The 15282-nt window shown below is 27.6% G+C and overlaps 1 protein-coding gene and 1 long non-coding RNA gene across 2 annotated transcripts; both read right to left on the reverse strand.

Moving 5' to 3' along the window:
- Positions 1 to 9651: 9651 nt before the first annotated feature.
- LOC148306894 (uncharacterized) lies at positions 9652 to 14182 on the reverse strand. The gene is made up of 9 exons (XM_088264261.1): positions 14091 to 14182; positions 13878 to 13961; positions 13666 to 13749; positions 12624 to 12707; positions 12412 to 12495; positions 12086 to 12169; positions 11874 to 11957; positions 11655 to 11747; positions 9652 to 10726 (listed from the first exon to the last, which is right to left on the reverse strand). The coding sequence occupies exons 1-9, from the start codon at positions 14091 to 14093 to the stop codon at positions 10670 to 10672; spliced, it is 657 nt and encodes a 218-aa protein (XP_088120387.1). The 5' UTR covers positions 14094 to 14182; the 3' UTR covers positions 9652 to 10669.
- Positions 14183 to 14691: 509 nt separating this feature from the next.
- Positions 14692 to 15199, reverse strand: LOC148306895 (uncharacterized). The gene is made up of 3 exons (XR_015837930.1): positions 15113 to 15199; positions 14901 to 14984; positions 14692 to 14785 (listed from the first exon to the last, which is right to left on the reverse strand). It is a non-coding gene; the product is annotated as an uncharacterized LOC148306895 (long non-coding RNA).
- Positions 15200 to 15282: the final 83 nt, after the last annotated feature.

Below are 15282 nucleotides of genomic sequence, written 5' to 3' on the forward strand. Positions count from 1 at the left end.
CATGTAGAACGAATGAATGAGGAAAGATCGGTAAAACAAATTTATTAGGCGAATGTAATTGGAAAAAGGAGCAAAGGAAGACCGAGAAAAACATGGCATGATCAGGTATGCTCAATAATTGAAAGTGGTCAGGTTAGGAGACGTAATAATCGGCGGGTATATATGAGGAGATGCATGAACGTGGAAGAGGCGAATAATGTTTGAAATGACAGAGTGGTGTGGCGTTCTATTCTCTCTGCCTACCCCTTTCGGGGAAGCGGCGTGATGACTAGTTAGTTTTAGTTTTTAAAGCATGAAAAGCACAAATTTGTATAACCTAAAACGCCAAGCTGAACAACTTTTTGAATAACCTTTAAACTTTGAGAAGTTGGGTTATTTCACTAAACAATGAAAAACACAGAGCATTGGATGTAAAGAAACTAATATTTACGAATTCAAACAAGGTAATCATACATAATTAATTTGAATTTGTGTAAAAGAGTTCACGAACTTACTTACCCGCTCAGAATGCGCTGGAATGTGTTGAAGTGGAAAGGAAATGAATCACTCGGTGCACGAAGGATACAAAGACAATACAGTGATTTAATGTATTTTGTTTTGGTCAATACTAAAAATGAATGCTTCTAATATTATTTTAATATTATTTCAAGAATTATCCTTGTTCAATAAGATTTCAGTTGCAGCTTGAAAACCAACCGCTTTAATTGATTTTCCATCGCGATCATTGTAGTATTTCCGCGACGCTAAATTTATCGTTGCCTGTGCGAATAAATAACAACACCTCCACAAGTACCTACAAACCATATGTGGATTATTAGAAAATTTACGGGGCTTTATGATTTATTTCTCTTTTAAGTTGCTTTTAAATTAACCGTTTAAGGTAGGTACTTATTTATACTTTTACCAGATAGAAACTGACGTCATAAACTTTGAGTAACATTTATAAAATTAAAATGAGTTACCAATGGTTTATAAATTGCATTATGCGGCTTTATATTTAGAAAGACAATTAAATATACGGGTTTTCTTACCTTTGTACAGTGGGTGGCTATCTACAAATTGTACATTTCTACCGATAAATTTCATTTGCATTGGTTTGTAAAATAATACGGTAAATAATATTTATCCTGTCTCAGAATTAACTACCCTATACTAGTAACTGTACTAAGAGTGATCATCCCCATTTATCTCATAATTTACCAGTGTTAATTACAAATGACAGTATAATATTCATTCATTCTAACCCCTATCCTCACCCAATGGTGCATAGGGCACTGCGTCGTATTGACGCAGTGTTATTTTGAACGCAACTTACTTGAAGGCAAGGTTAACACTCCTGCGCTTTAGAGACCAGTCCAGGGTAATATTAAATAAGTATTAGAGTGTAAAAGCAATTTATAATTATTTTCGGCCACCCTTGGGTATCGAACCCGGGACCACCAGTATAGTAGCCGAGCGTGCTGACCATCACACAATGGAAGAGGAAAAATAATAAATAAAATAAAATCTAAACCCATTAAAAAAAATTATAGTGAACATTCTCAAATTTTTACATGATAGTAAATTAATTGCCAACCCAAATTATGAAGAGTTAGAATAAATAATAAATGTCTACTAGGATTCTTACCAAAGTTCATCAATAAATATAACGTAGTCGTACAGGAAAAAGTGACCAACTTTTACAAAACGTAAAATGTTCAGGAGGGCCAGTTAAGTCACTTTTGCTTGGCAAGAAAATAAACATCAATGCAGCTAGTTATTTTTAACAAGTCAATATATTATACTTACAAGTTTAAAATCCTTTGGGATTTTTTTCAGGGCAATATTAAGCTAGTAAAATATCAAATAGTCAATAATCACGTTTTTGTACGAATTGCACTTGGTCACTTTCTCCTGTATGACTACGATATAACCCAATAGCCAATTTTCCACAGCCATATACTGACATGCAAGATAAATAAATAAAATATACTCTTACGTGAGGAGTAATAATAACGTAAATAAAAACGCACAATAGTAATAAAAGATAACTATATTTATTGATTCCTATACATATTATTTATCCTAAAATCGTTATTACAGGGATAAAATCAAACTATTTTAACAGAGAAGTAACTAACAATTATAATAATAGCAAAAAGAGAAAGACATGAATTTAAAAGATTAACAAAAATTAATCTACACAATCAAAAAGAAATAACCAAACAAAGAGAATAATTTGAATAGTAGAAGATATAAATAAAGAAACAAAAATCCATATTTACTCGTACAATATGTGTAAATAATGGCACTAAGAGAATAATTTACACCTTTTGAGATATATATTTTTTTAAAGTTTTTTGCAGATACTTTGTGGCACATTTTACAAACTTTATAAAAAAAACGACATTGTTTTAAAACGCTTTTTTATTGGTAGATGGTTCATGTGTAAGCCTGATGATGACAAAGTTCTTGTTGAAAACGGTTGGAGAAAAATGTACCAATAAAATAGTTGTTAAAAACAAAGTTGTTTTATGTTATAAACTTTTGAGATATGTAAAATATATCCGTTAAAACAAAAAAATAATATTAACAATCAAAAATTAAAAAATTATAAGATACGAGTATATTGAAAAATCTGTGAAAACTAAAATCAAAATTTACAATCAATATGTAAATAATTGTACAAAGATAATAATTTAAATAAAATGATATATTTATTGTAATATCTGTGAAAACAAAAATCAATGACATAAAAATCAACAATGTATTAGAATATTTTCAACATATTATAATTTAAGATAAATTATAATATCCGTGATATTATAATTTAAGATAAATTATAATATCCGTGAAAACAAAATCAAATTAAAACAATTAATTAGAAAATAATATCAAAATGGGAATCGTTTAAATATTATGAGATATATTGAAATATCTGTGAAAACAAAAATCAATAAGAAAATAGTAATACAAATATAATAATTGAAATATTATAAGATATAAACAAAATCCAATACAAACAATCAATTAGAAAATAATAGCGAAATGGGAATAATTGAAATATTATGAGATATATTGAAATATCTGTGAAAACAAAAATCAATAAGAAAATAGTAATACAAATATAATAATTGAAATATTATAAGATTATATCAAAATATCCGTGAAAACAAAATCCAATACAAACAATCAATTAGAAAATAATAGCGAAATGGGAATAATTGAAATATTATGAGATATATTGAAATATCTGTGAAAACAAAAATCAATAAGAAAATAGTAATACAAACATAATAATTTAAATATTATGACATTCATTGTTATATCTGTGAAAACAGAAATTATTTAGAAAAAAGTTATATTTAGAGAATAATTTAAAAATTATTGAAAACAAAAATCTATATAAACAATAAACAAGGACTAATAATACAAACATACGGTTTATGTTTTACCCTCATGATGACAAGGTTCTTGTCGTAACCGGTTGGAGAAAAAATGTACCAATAAAATAGTGGTTAAAAATAAAGTTGATTTATTTTATATTTTTTTTAGATATATTGAATAAATCCGTAAAAACAAAAATCAATAAAAACAATCAATAAGAAAATAATAGCAGAAACAGAAAAATTTAAATATAATGAGATGTACTGAAAAATCTGTTTAAACTAAAATCAATATTTGCTTTAAATAAGAGAAAATAGCATTAAGAGAATACTTTAAATATTTTGAGATACATTGAAATATCTGTGAAAAAAAATCTATTTGAAACAATCAGTAACAAAATAATAATACAAAGAGAATAATTTGAATATTGTATTGTATTTTAAAATATCCGTGAAATCAAAACCCAATATACACAATAAAAATAATACACAATGGGAATAATTTTAATCTTATGAGAAGTTGAAATATCCGTGAAATCAAAAACCAATAAGAAAAAAACGAAAAAGAATAGTTTAAATATTGTGAGATATATTAAAATATCCGTGAAAAAAATACAATTTAAACAATCAATAACAAAATAATAATACAAAGAGAATAATTTGAATATTATATGATATTTCAAAATATCCGTGAAATCAAAACCCAATATACACAATCAATCAAAAAATAATAGCCCAATGGGAATAATTTTAATCTTATTAGAAATATTGAAATATCCTTGAAATCGAAAACCAATAAGAAAATGATAACACAAATAGACTAGTTTAAATATTGTGAGATATATTAAAATATCCGTGAAAACCAAAACCAATTTAAACAATCAATAACAAAATAATAATACAAAGAGAATAATTTGAATATTATATGATATTTCAAAATATCCGTGAAATCAAAACCCAATAAACACAATCAATCAAAAAATAATAGCCCAACGGGAATAATTTTAATCTTATTAGAAATATTGAAATATCCTTGAAATCGAAAACCAATAAGAAAATAATAACAGAAATAGACTAGTTTAAATATTGTGAGATATATTAAAATATCCATGAAAAAAAACAATTTAAACAATCAATAACAAAATAATAATACAAAGAGAATAATTTGAATATTACATGATATTTCAAAATATCCGTGAAATCAAAACCCAATATACACAATCAATCAAAAAATAATAGCCCAATGGGAATAATTTTAATCTTATTAAAAATATTAAAATATCCTTGAAATCGAAAACCAATAAGAAAATAATAACAGAAATAGACTAGTTTAAATATTGTGAGATATATTAAAATATCCGTGAAAACCAAAACCAATTTAAACAATCAATAACAAAATAATAATACAAAGATAATAATTTTAATATTATATGATATTTCAAAATATCCGTGAAATCAAAACCCAATAAGAAAATAATAGAAGAAAAGAAAAAAAATATATTATGAGACATATTGAAATGTCCGTAAAACCAGAAATCAGTACGAAAATAAGAGCACAAAGAAAATCATCAAATTTAATTTAATATATTGCAATATCCATGAAAAAAAACAATTTGTGCAATCAATAAGAAACCAAAAGCATAAAGACAATGATTTAATTTTGAAATACTAGGTTTAGATTAGGAGATATTTTGAAATATCCGTGAAAACAATATAAACAGTTAACATATCAATATATTGTAGTCGTACAGGAGAAAGTGACTAACCACCAAAACGTAAAATGTTCATGACGTCCATTTAAGTTACTTTTGGTTGGCAAGAAAATAAACACCAATGCAGGTAATCATTTTTAACAATTCAATTTAGTATACTTCCAAGTTTAAAATCCTTTAGGATTTTTTCAGGGCAATATTAAGCTTGTAAGATATCAAATAGTCAATGATCACGTTTTTGTAAAACACTGCACTTGGTCACTTTCTCCAGTATGACGTCAGAAAAATCTACATAAAAATCACTAAGTATTGCTTGAAATGACAACCGAAGGATTACACTATATATTTATATTCAAGGCGCATCTTGCTCTTATTATTGCCATACTGTTTCAATACATACTTGTTCATCTTCTGCTTCATTTTCGTCTTCTTCGTAAATAGTGGGTAAAGCAGGCGGCCTGGCAACTCGACGAAACCTGACAACCCGTTTGGGGCGTTCAACTGGTTTTTCTGATTTGAAGATGTCAAAACAACGGGTACATGATGAAGGAAGCATCTTCACAATGGCATCAAATAAGCCGCAGCAATTTTTCTTTTTTCCGCAGTTCATTTTTCTCTCTAAAATTCTCTCGTAATAATTCTCTTTCGTAAAACTCTCGCCTGAAATTAGCAATCATAAAGTTAGAGCAATAAATCAGTAAGGTACCTAATCTTTAATAAACTACAACATTTTACTGCGTCCAAATACTAAAAATAATATGAAAAAATATCTCCTGTAATTGGAGATTATCCAGAATTGTGAGCAAGTATTTGGACACACTCATAATGTAGTAAATAAATTGACTGGTCAAATTATAAGCTAAAATTGTAACATGAATTATATGATTATAATCCAGGATTCGAACCTCACATTTATTGAGCGGAAGCTCAATAAAAAGCTTCTTTCATCTCATCAATATAATGTCTCTAGTGAAATACTGATAATTGTGATTAAATGTGAAAAAAATTAAGGTATGATCTAGATAAAGAAAACATTACTTTTCCACCCTGTATTAGAGATTTTTTAGAAATTCTTTCCTGCATAGGGGAAAAACCATTTTTGTTAATGTATTAAATGTAAAATCAAACTCTGTTTTTTTAGTCTAATTATTGTTGAAAAAACACATAAAAATCAATGCTGTGACAATTGTTTCGCCTAGTTATGGCATTTAAAAACGAATGCTCATTTGAAAATGCCATAACTAGGCGAAACAATTGTCACAAAATTGATTTATTTTAATTTTTAGACACTAAAATACAACTTAGTTTACTCAAAAAATCAGTATTCTATTTAACATTCAATACATTAATTAAATGAGAGTTCAAAAAAATAAACGCAAAAGCTAGTGTACAAAATGGAAAATCGTTTTCTTTAACTCAATATCGAGAAAAACAGAGGCAATTCATACAACGCCCAACCCATCTCGTGACTGAAATGATTCACTGAGAAAAAAGAACTGAAGTATATTAGAATTACTTAAAAACGTTTATTAAAATGAATTGTCACTAAGATTTTTTTACATTAATAAAAGCCTGCCATTTCAAATAAGTCGAATTTATAAATTTTGGTCATAAAAAAAGGCATTACTAGGTAGGTATTAAGCATGGCAACAGTACAATATTGCCATTCTCTGATACGTGGGGGTGAAATGTTGAATTGAATATGTCTAAAAATATCATACATGCATTTATTAACAATGTATGCGTTTGTAAGTACTTCCATCAAGGGCGTGTCATTATTTTTCGGAAAACAGATTTACAGAAAAAAGTAAATTATAAAATTTAATTGTATTTACCTTAGGTGAAATGAAAATGGTCCTACTATTTATTATTGTTCTTTATTTATACTGCCATGTAACGGAGATTGCAATAATAAAACTCGGCTGTCACTTTTATCTGGCATCTGTAAGTACACAAAACATATTACAACATACTCAAATCAAAATTGTATTCGTATAGAAATTATGGGAAAACTCAAATTTATAAGAAACAATTATTTAAACATACCCAAATTATAACGCTTTTTTTATATCACTGACCATGTACAAAGAGACCTCACGCAGCCATACCCCACGATATTGTGTGGTTCTACATGACCATACATAATAATATCGGTCAACATTGCATCTTATCACGTATTGTATTTATATGTAACAATAGTCACATTAGTATTATGTACTGCACAATCGCACATTCCTTTTAAGGTGGTGTTTTTCAAGATAATGTGCAAAGGTAGTATACAAACATATATACATATATATATAAATATAAATATGTATATATATATATATATATATATATATATATATATATATATATATATATATATATATATATATCTATAGATATATATATACATATATATATATATATATATATATATATATATATATATATATATATATATATATATATATATATATATATATATTTATATATATATATATATATATATATATATATATATATATATATATATATATATATATATATATATATATATATATATATATATATATATATATATATATATATATTATATATTATATATTTAAATGCAAACAGCAGTAAATTAAACATGTTTCAAATGTGAAATCATTTTTATTGAATGATTTTTATTGTTATCAAAATTATTTAACACTTAAAAATTAATTTCAAATGCACTGTCTTGATTGTAGCAAAATAAACGATGTGTTTGGAATCGATCCGTTCTTGGCGCTGCAAAGTGCGCGGCAGCTGATAGGAAGATCCATTCTCTGGAGTCTAAACACTTCACAGTTCATTTGCAGCAAACTGTCTTCATTTGAAGTAAAATTGACGATGTGTTTGTATTTCATCCTCTGGTAGCCCTGGACCGCGTTGAGTCGAGCGAGCAACCACGTTGTAATCATAAACCCTATGATAAGAACACAATACCCCATTAGAATCTGAACTGACGTCAACATCGTGTTTATTATTAGAACAGTCTACACTTAACTATATCATTTGACAACTATGAATATGTAAAGAAAGATTTGCAAACTTACTTAGGTAAGACGGCCATTCAACGGGAAAGTTATTCTAGAAGAATGTGATTCGAACTAAAGTCAAAACAATGACTAGTTTCATTATTTAATCATTATTATTAATATATGTAATTGCCTCTGAACATTTAAATATTTATTCATTATGATTATTTCGAGCTTTTTTAGAATCACTAAACCTATTCAGAAAACGTAAGAATTCATTCATTCACTGGCTTTGGTTTACGTAGTACTTCCTTCACTCACAAATTATTGCCCGTGCACATAATAAAGTAAAACACCTGATTTCTCTTCAAGTACCTACGGACACAAAGTTTATGCCAGTTTCGGCTATTTATATATGTACATATATAATTTAAGTAAGATGATTATTATTTTAAATCCATCAAAATAACACTCTTTGTTAAAACAATAACGAAGGTTATGTTCGCGGGTTAAGGCACCATTGTTTACTAACGACACCATTAAGCACTGTTGAATTTTTTTAACAGATGGTGTATGTGGCAAAAAAGCTTCATCTCAACTGTAGTTGTACTCATAAAATTAATTATTTTTTTTAAAGCTAACATTATTTATTTACGTATTATATTTTCACAAAGTAATAATGAGGTACATTTTTTCTCATTCTGTTTTGATCCCATTAATTTATTTATCTTACAAATTCTATTAATATTTTGTTGGATTTTTACATTATGGACAGAGTAAAAGTTACAGATAGTTTTTCCTTAAAAAAAAATCTAAGGGTCGCTTCCACGGTGTAGTAGTTACCACATTTGGCTACCATTCTGGAGGTCCCTAAAGATTTCCAAGAGGGTCGAATTAATTTATTTTTCACTCTTTTTTCACAAAAAAATTTTGTACCACTAAATGCGTAAAATCCCCATTTAATAAATATTTCTAAACAAAAAAAAATCACATATTTTCGCCATGAAATTTGGCACGGTTTTGAAATACATACCATGAAAAACAAGATTTTTGTAATCTTGATGTTACTCTGCCTCCATAGTGTAGTAGTTTCCCCGTTTGGTTACTATGCTGAAGTTCCTAGATTCGATTTCCAGGGTGGGGGGGAAAAGAAATACAAGCGTATACTCTCACACTAATATTTATTTTATTAATTAATCTATTATCTTATATTAAGTACCCTGGACGGGTACTTGAAGCGCAGGACCTTGCTTTTCCTTCATTTAATAAACGATCAAATAAACATGGCATAAATTTGATGCGGTCTATTTGCAACAATGGATGCAGATAGTAGAATAACAGTAGTGGTAAAATAAAACGAATACTCTTTTGATCAAATATATTAAAAACTCAAAAAACGATATTATATTAAGTATTGAGTATTGACATCATATTGATATTATATGAAGTATTGATATTATATTTATTTAGTTACATATCGTAGTCGAAAAAAAAACAATTTGTGCAATCAATATGAAACCAAAAGCATAAAAATAATGATTTAATTTTGAAATACTAGGTGTAGATTAGGAGATATTTTGAAATATCCGTGAAAACAATATAAACAATCAACATATCAATATATTGTAGTCGTACAGGAGAAAGTGACAAACTAACAATACGTAAAATATTCAGGAGGGCCATTTAAGTCACTTTTGCTTGGCAACAAAATAAACATCAATGCAGTTAGTCGTTTTTAACAAGTCAATATACATATTATATTTCCAAGTTTAAAATCCTTTGGGGTTTTTTCAGAGCAATATTAAACTTTTAAGATATTAAATAGTCAATGATCACGTTTTTGTAAAAACTGTCTCGGTCACTTTCTCCCGTATGACTACGATACCGCTTTACAATATTTTTAAAATTAAATTGAACATGTTGATTATTTCAGTCGGAATCAAAATGGCACTAAAATATTGTAACAAACGAACAATTTTTAGGTTTTTCATACTCTTTCAATAAGCGTTGCATCTGTGTTGGTCTATGTTTGGATCAACTCTAATGGATTACTGTCCACAGTCTTTCTTCATTCTCTCCTTTTCACTTAAAATTTATATGGATTATTTTGTTATATAGAGAAATTAAAAAAAAATAATATCAACTATTTCTTTTTCTCAATTCAATGTTCGTAGCTTTATTGTTTATGTTTTGAACCATAAAAAATAAAGAGAAAAGGAGTTATTTTAACTAGTTAATTTGATTGATTACTACTAATCATCTCCAAGATGAACTTTATCATTCTGCTACTTTGAAAATAATGAAGTATAATCGATATTCTGAGAAAAAGAACAAATAAATTTTGGGGTGTTAGGGTTATAAAATTTAAAAATAATTAGAAGAAAATAAAATAATCTAAACTATGTTACAATAAGTATGTCTTATATTGAACTTGAAAATTTCTGATTAATGTAACTGTTTTTCACCATTTCTGGTTAAACTGTTTTTTAAATGATCCAATTATAACATTAAATATCAAAGCATTTTCCAAAATACCTTTTGACATACTTAAGACCTTTAAAAAAACGGAAATAAAACATGAAATATTAAATATCTTAATTGCTATTTAAATCCTTCGTCCAAATATTTTCTCCAAACCTTCCCCAAGGTCTTTCAGGGACACCTGAAACAAACAAAATTCAATTATGTATTTTACAAATATATTTATTTATTTGTTTTAACATTACGGAATAGAAGAGTACAGAAATGTTGTAACAGTACGACTTAAGTGGACTTTCTTTGGCTGTTAGATGTAAGAGACTATATCGCTCACTCTTTTCAAGAACGTCATGAATCAAAAATCGACAATTTTCAGTTGTGCATGTTGTCGGAATGCCCAGAAAATGTACTATATCCCAGCAAAAGCGGCATATTTTTATCTTAATATTTACCCGCCACAGGACAGAAAGTGTTGTTTTTGCATTATGAAGAAAAGTTATAGTTTAATTATTTTTTTAAATATTCTAAATAATTTTCAAATGGAGTAAAAACCTTCAGGTTTTACCTAAAAAGATCTGTTGCACAATAAAAAGTTCAATAAGTGACTTGATATTCATTTTCAATACATTGTATTGTACAATACATATTTTAAAACTTAAAAAACGGTATCCTGAAAAATCTTTTTTTATTTTATTTAAGACGTTCTTCAAAGGAGTGAGTGATGTGTAATTGAAACATGAAATATCTTATAATATTATCTTCTACATATGAACTTGTATACCTACATACTTACTACCATGAAATCATTAAGTAATTTAAAAAACAACATTTTCATTTTTTCCAAATCTTTCAGTTTGCTTTTCATACAAAATAAAACTTTATTATGCGAAATTAACTTCCCTACTTTTATAACTTTGTATAACTTATTGACACTATCTAGGAAAATCGTCGCTGAGTCGCATCCATCAACTTACAGCTCAGTTTCATCAAATTCAATTTTTTTTTAAAATATTTCCCGATTTTTTACTGGGATAATAAACCATATTTGACGCATCATCAACGTACTGTTGAGATCATTAAAAAATATCAATGAGAAACATTTGTAATCTTACCTTGTCGTTCCTAAGTATTCCACCCGTAGCATTCTCAGTTGTGGTGTCGTTTACATCATGATATATGTGGTTGACGGATTCCTTAGCCAATTCCTTAAACAAAATATTAATTGATTTTTTTCAATGTCACTATAAACTTTACTTTATTTAAAACCACATAAAAAATATCGAATTTTTCCTTTTCTCTAAAAGATCAAAGAAAAAAATTTAGTATCTTACCTTGTCGTTCCTTATTATTCCACCCGGAGCATTCTGAGTTATGGTGTCGTTTATATCATCAAATATGTAGTCCTTAGCCAATTCCTGAAACAACATATTTATTGATTTTTTTCCAGTGTACTTTGTAAACATCACTTTATATTTCACCACATAAGTAATATAGAATTTTTCATTTTCTCTGAAAGATCAAAGAGAAAAATTTATTATCTTACCTTGTCGTTCCTAACTATTCCACCCGCAGCATTCTCTGTTGTGGTGTCGTTTACATCAACAAATATGTAATCTTTAGCCAATTCCTAAAAGAATATATTTATAATTTTTTTTTAAATTTCATTTTATGTATATCACTTTATATATTATTATGGTGTCGTTAACATCATCAAATATGTGGTTGACGGATTCTTTAGCCGATTCCTTAAATAATATATTTTTTGAATTCTTTTCAAAATAAATTTATAAAAATCATTTTATAGATCACCACATAAACAATATCGAATTTTTCCATTTATCTGAAATATCAAAGAAGAAATTATCTTACCTTGTCGTTCCTAACTATTCCACCCGTAGCAGTCTCAGTTTTGGTGTCGTTTACATCAGCAAATATGTAGTCATTAGACAATTCCTTGAACAATATATTTATTAATTTTTTTTCAATTTCACTTTATGTATATCACTTTATATATCACCACATAAACAATATAGAATTTTCCTTTTCTCTGAAAGATCAAAGAGAAAAATTTAGTATCTTACCTTGTCGTTCCTAACTATTGCACCCGTAGAATTCTCAATTGTGGTGTCGTTAACATCATCGAATATGTAGTCCTTAGCCAATTCCTAAAATAATATATTAATAATTTTTTTTAAATTTCATTTTATGTATATCACTTTTTATATTATTATGGTGTCGTTTACATCATCAAATATGTGGTTGACGGATTCTTTAGCCGATTCCTTAAACAATATATTTATTGAATTCTTTTCAATATAAATTTATAAAAATCATTTTATAGATCACCACATAAACAATATCGAATTTTTCCATTTATCTGAAATATCAAAGAAGAAATTATCTTACCTTGTCGTTCCTAACTATTCCACCCGTAGCAGTCTCAGTTTTGGCTTCGTTTACATCAGCAAATATGTAGTCATTAGACAATTCCTTAAACAATATATTTTTTTTTTTTTTTCAATTTCACTTTATGTATATCAATTTATATATATCACCACATAAACATTATCGAAATTTCCTTTTATCTGAAAGATCAAAGAAAAATTTAGTATCTTACCTTGTCGTTCCTTATTATTCCACCCGTAGCATTCTCAGTTGTGGTGTCGTTTATATCATCAAATATGTAGTCCTTAGCCAATTCCTTAAACAACATATTTATTGAATTTTTTTCAGTGTCACTTTATATACATCACTTTATATCTCACCACATAAGTAATATCGAATTTTCCTTTTCTCTAAAATTTCAAAGTGGATATCACTTTATGTATATCACTTTATATATCACCACATAAACAATATCGAATTTTCCTTTTCTCTGAAAGATCAAAGAGAAAAATGTAGTATCTTACCTTGTCGTTCCTAACTATTGCACCCGTAGAATTCTCAATTGTGGTGTCGTTAACATCATCGAATATGTAGTCCTTAGCCAATTCCTTAAACAATATATATATAGATTTCTTTTTTCAATATCACTTTATGTATATCACTTTATATATCACCACATAAACAATATCGAATTTTCCTTTTCTCTGAAAGATTAAAAGGAAAAATGTATTATCTTACCTTGTCGTTCCTTACTATTCCACCCATAGCATTCTCAATTGTGGTATCGTTGACATCATCGAATATGTAGTCCTTAGCCAATTCCTTAAACAGATATTTATAAAATTTTTCTCAATATCACTTTATGTACATCACTTTATAGATCACCACATAAACAATATCGAATTTTTCCTTTTCTCTGAAAGATCAAAGAGAAAATTTTATTATCTTACCTTGTCGTTCCTAACTATTCCACCAGTAGCATTCTCAGTTGTGGTGTTGGTTACATCATCAAATATGTAGTCCTTAGCCAATTCCTTAAACAATATATTTATTGATTTTTTCTCAATATCACTTAATGAACATCACTTTATATATCACCACATAAACAATTTCAAATTTTTCCTTTTCTCTGAAAGATCAGATAGAAAAATTTATTATCTTACCATGCTGTTCCAAACTATTCCACCCGTAGTATTCTCAGTTGTGATGTCATTTACATCACGAAATATTAGGTAGCAGGATTCCTTAACCACTTCCGTATTCTTTAAATATATCACTTTATATATTACCACAAAAACAATATCGAATTTTCCTCTTCTCTGAAAGATCAATGAGAAACATTTGTTATTTTACCTTATTATTCCTAACTATTCCACCCGTTTCATTTTCGTTGTGGTGTCATTTACATCATCAAAAATGTGGTTTACGGATTCCTTAGCCAATCCCGTAAACAATATATTTATTGATTTTTTTAAATATTGGTTAAAATATATCACTTCGATATCGAATTTTGCTTTTCTCTGAACGATCAATGAGGAACATTTGTTATCTCACCTTGTTGTACCTACGTATTTCACTCGTAGCATTCTTGGTTGTGGTGTCGTTAACATCATCAAATATGTGGTCCATAGCCAATCCCTTAAACAATATATTAATTTAACTTTTTCAGAATCACTTTATGTATATCACTTTATATATCACCACATAAACAATATCGAATTGTGCTTTTCTCTGAAAGATCAATGAGAAAATTTAATTATCTTACCTTGTCGTTCCCAAGTATTCCACCCGTAGCATTCTTACTTGTGGTGTCGTTTACATCATCAAATATGTGGTTGACGGATTCCTTAGCCAATTCCTTAAACGATTTTTTTTTTCAATGTCACTTTATAACCATCAATTTACACCACATAAATAAATATCGAATTTTTCCTATTCTCTGAAAGATCATAAAGAAAAATGTATCATCTTACCTTGTCGCTCCTTACTATTCCACCCGTAGCATTCTCAATAGTGATGTCGTTAACATCATCGAAATTGTAGTCCTTAGCCAATTCCTTAAACAGTATATTTGTTGAATTTTTCTCAATATCACTTTATGTACATCACTTTATAGATCACCACATAACGGATTTCGAATTTTCCTTTTCTCTGAAAGATCAAAGGGAAAAATTTATTATCTTACCTTGTCGTTCCTAACTATTCCACCCGCAGCATTCTCAGTTGTGGTGTCGTTTACATCAACAAATATGTAGTCCTTATCCAATTCCTTAAACAATTTATTTATTTAAAAAAAATCATTATTAGTTTATGTATATCACTTTATCTATCACCACATAAACAAAATAGAATTTT

This window comes from Brachycentrus maculatus, unplaced genomic scaffold (assembly GCF_059751285.1).
Source record: "Brachycentrus maculatus isolate JH-2025_06_01 unplaced genomic scaffold, ASM5975128v1 h1tg000221l, whole genome shotgun sequence".
NCBI classification, from domain to species: domain Eukaryota; kingdom Metazoa; phylum Arthropoda; class Insecta; order Trichoptera; family Brachycentridae; genus Brachycentrus; species Brachycentrus maculatus.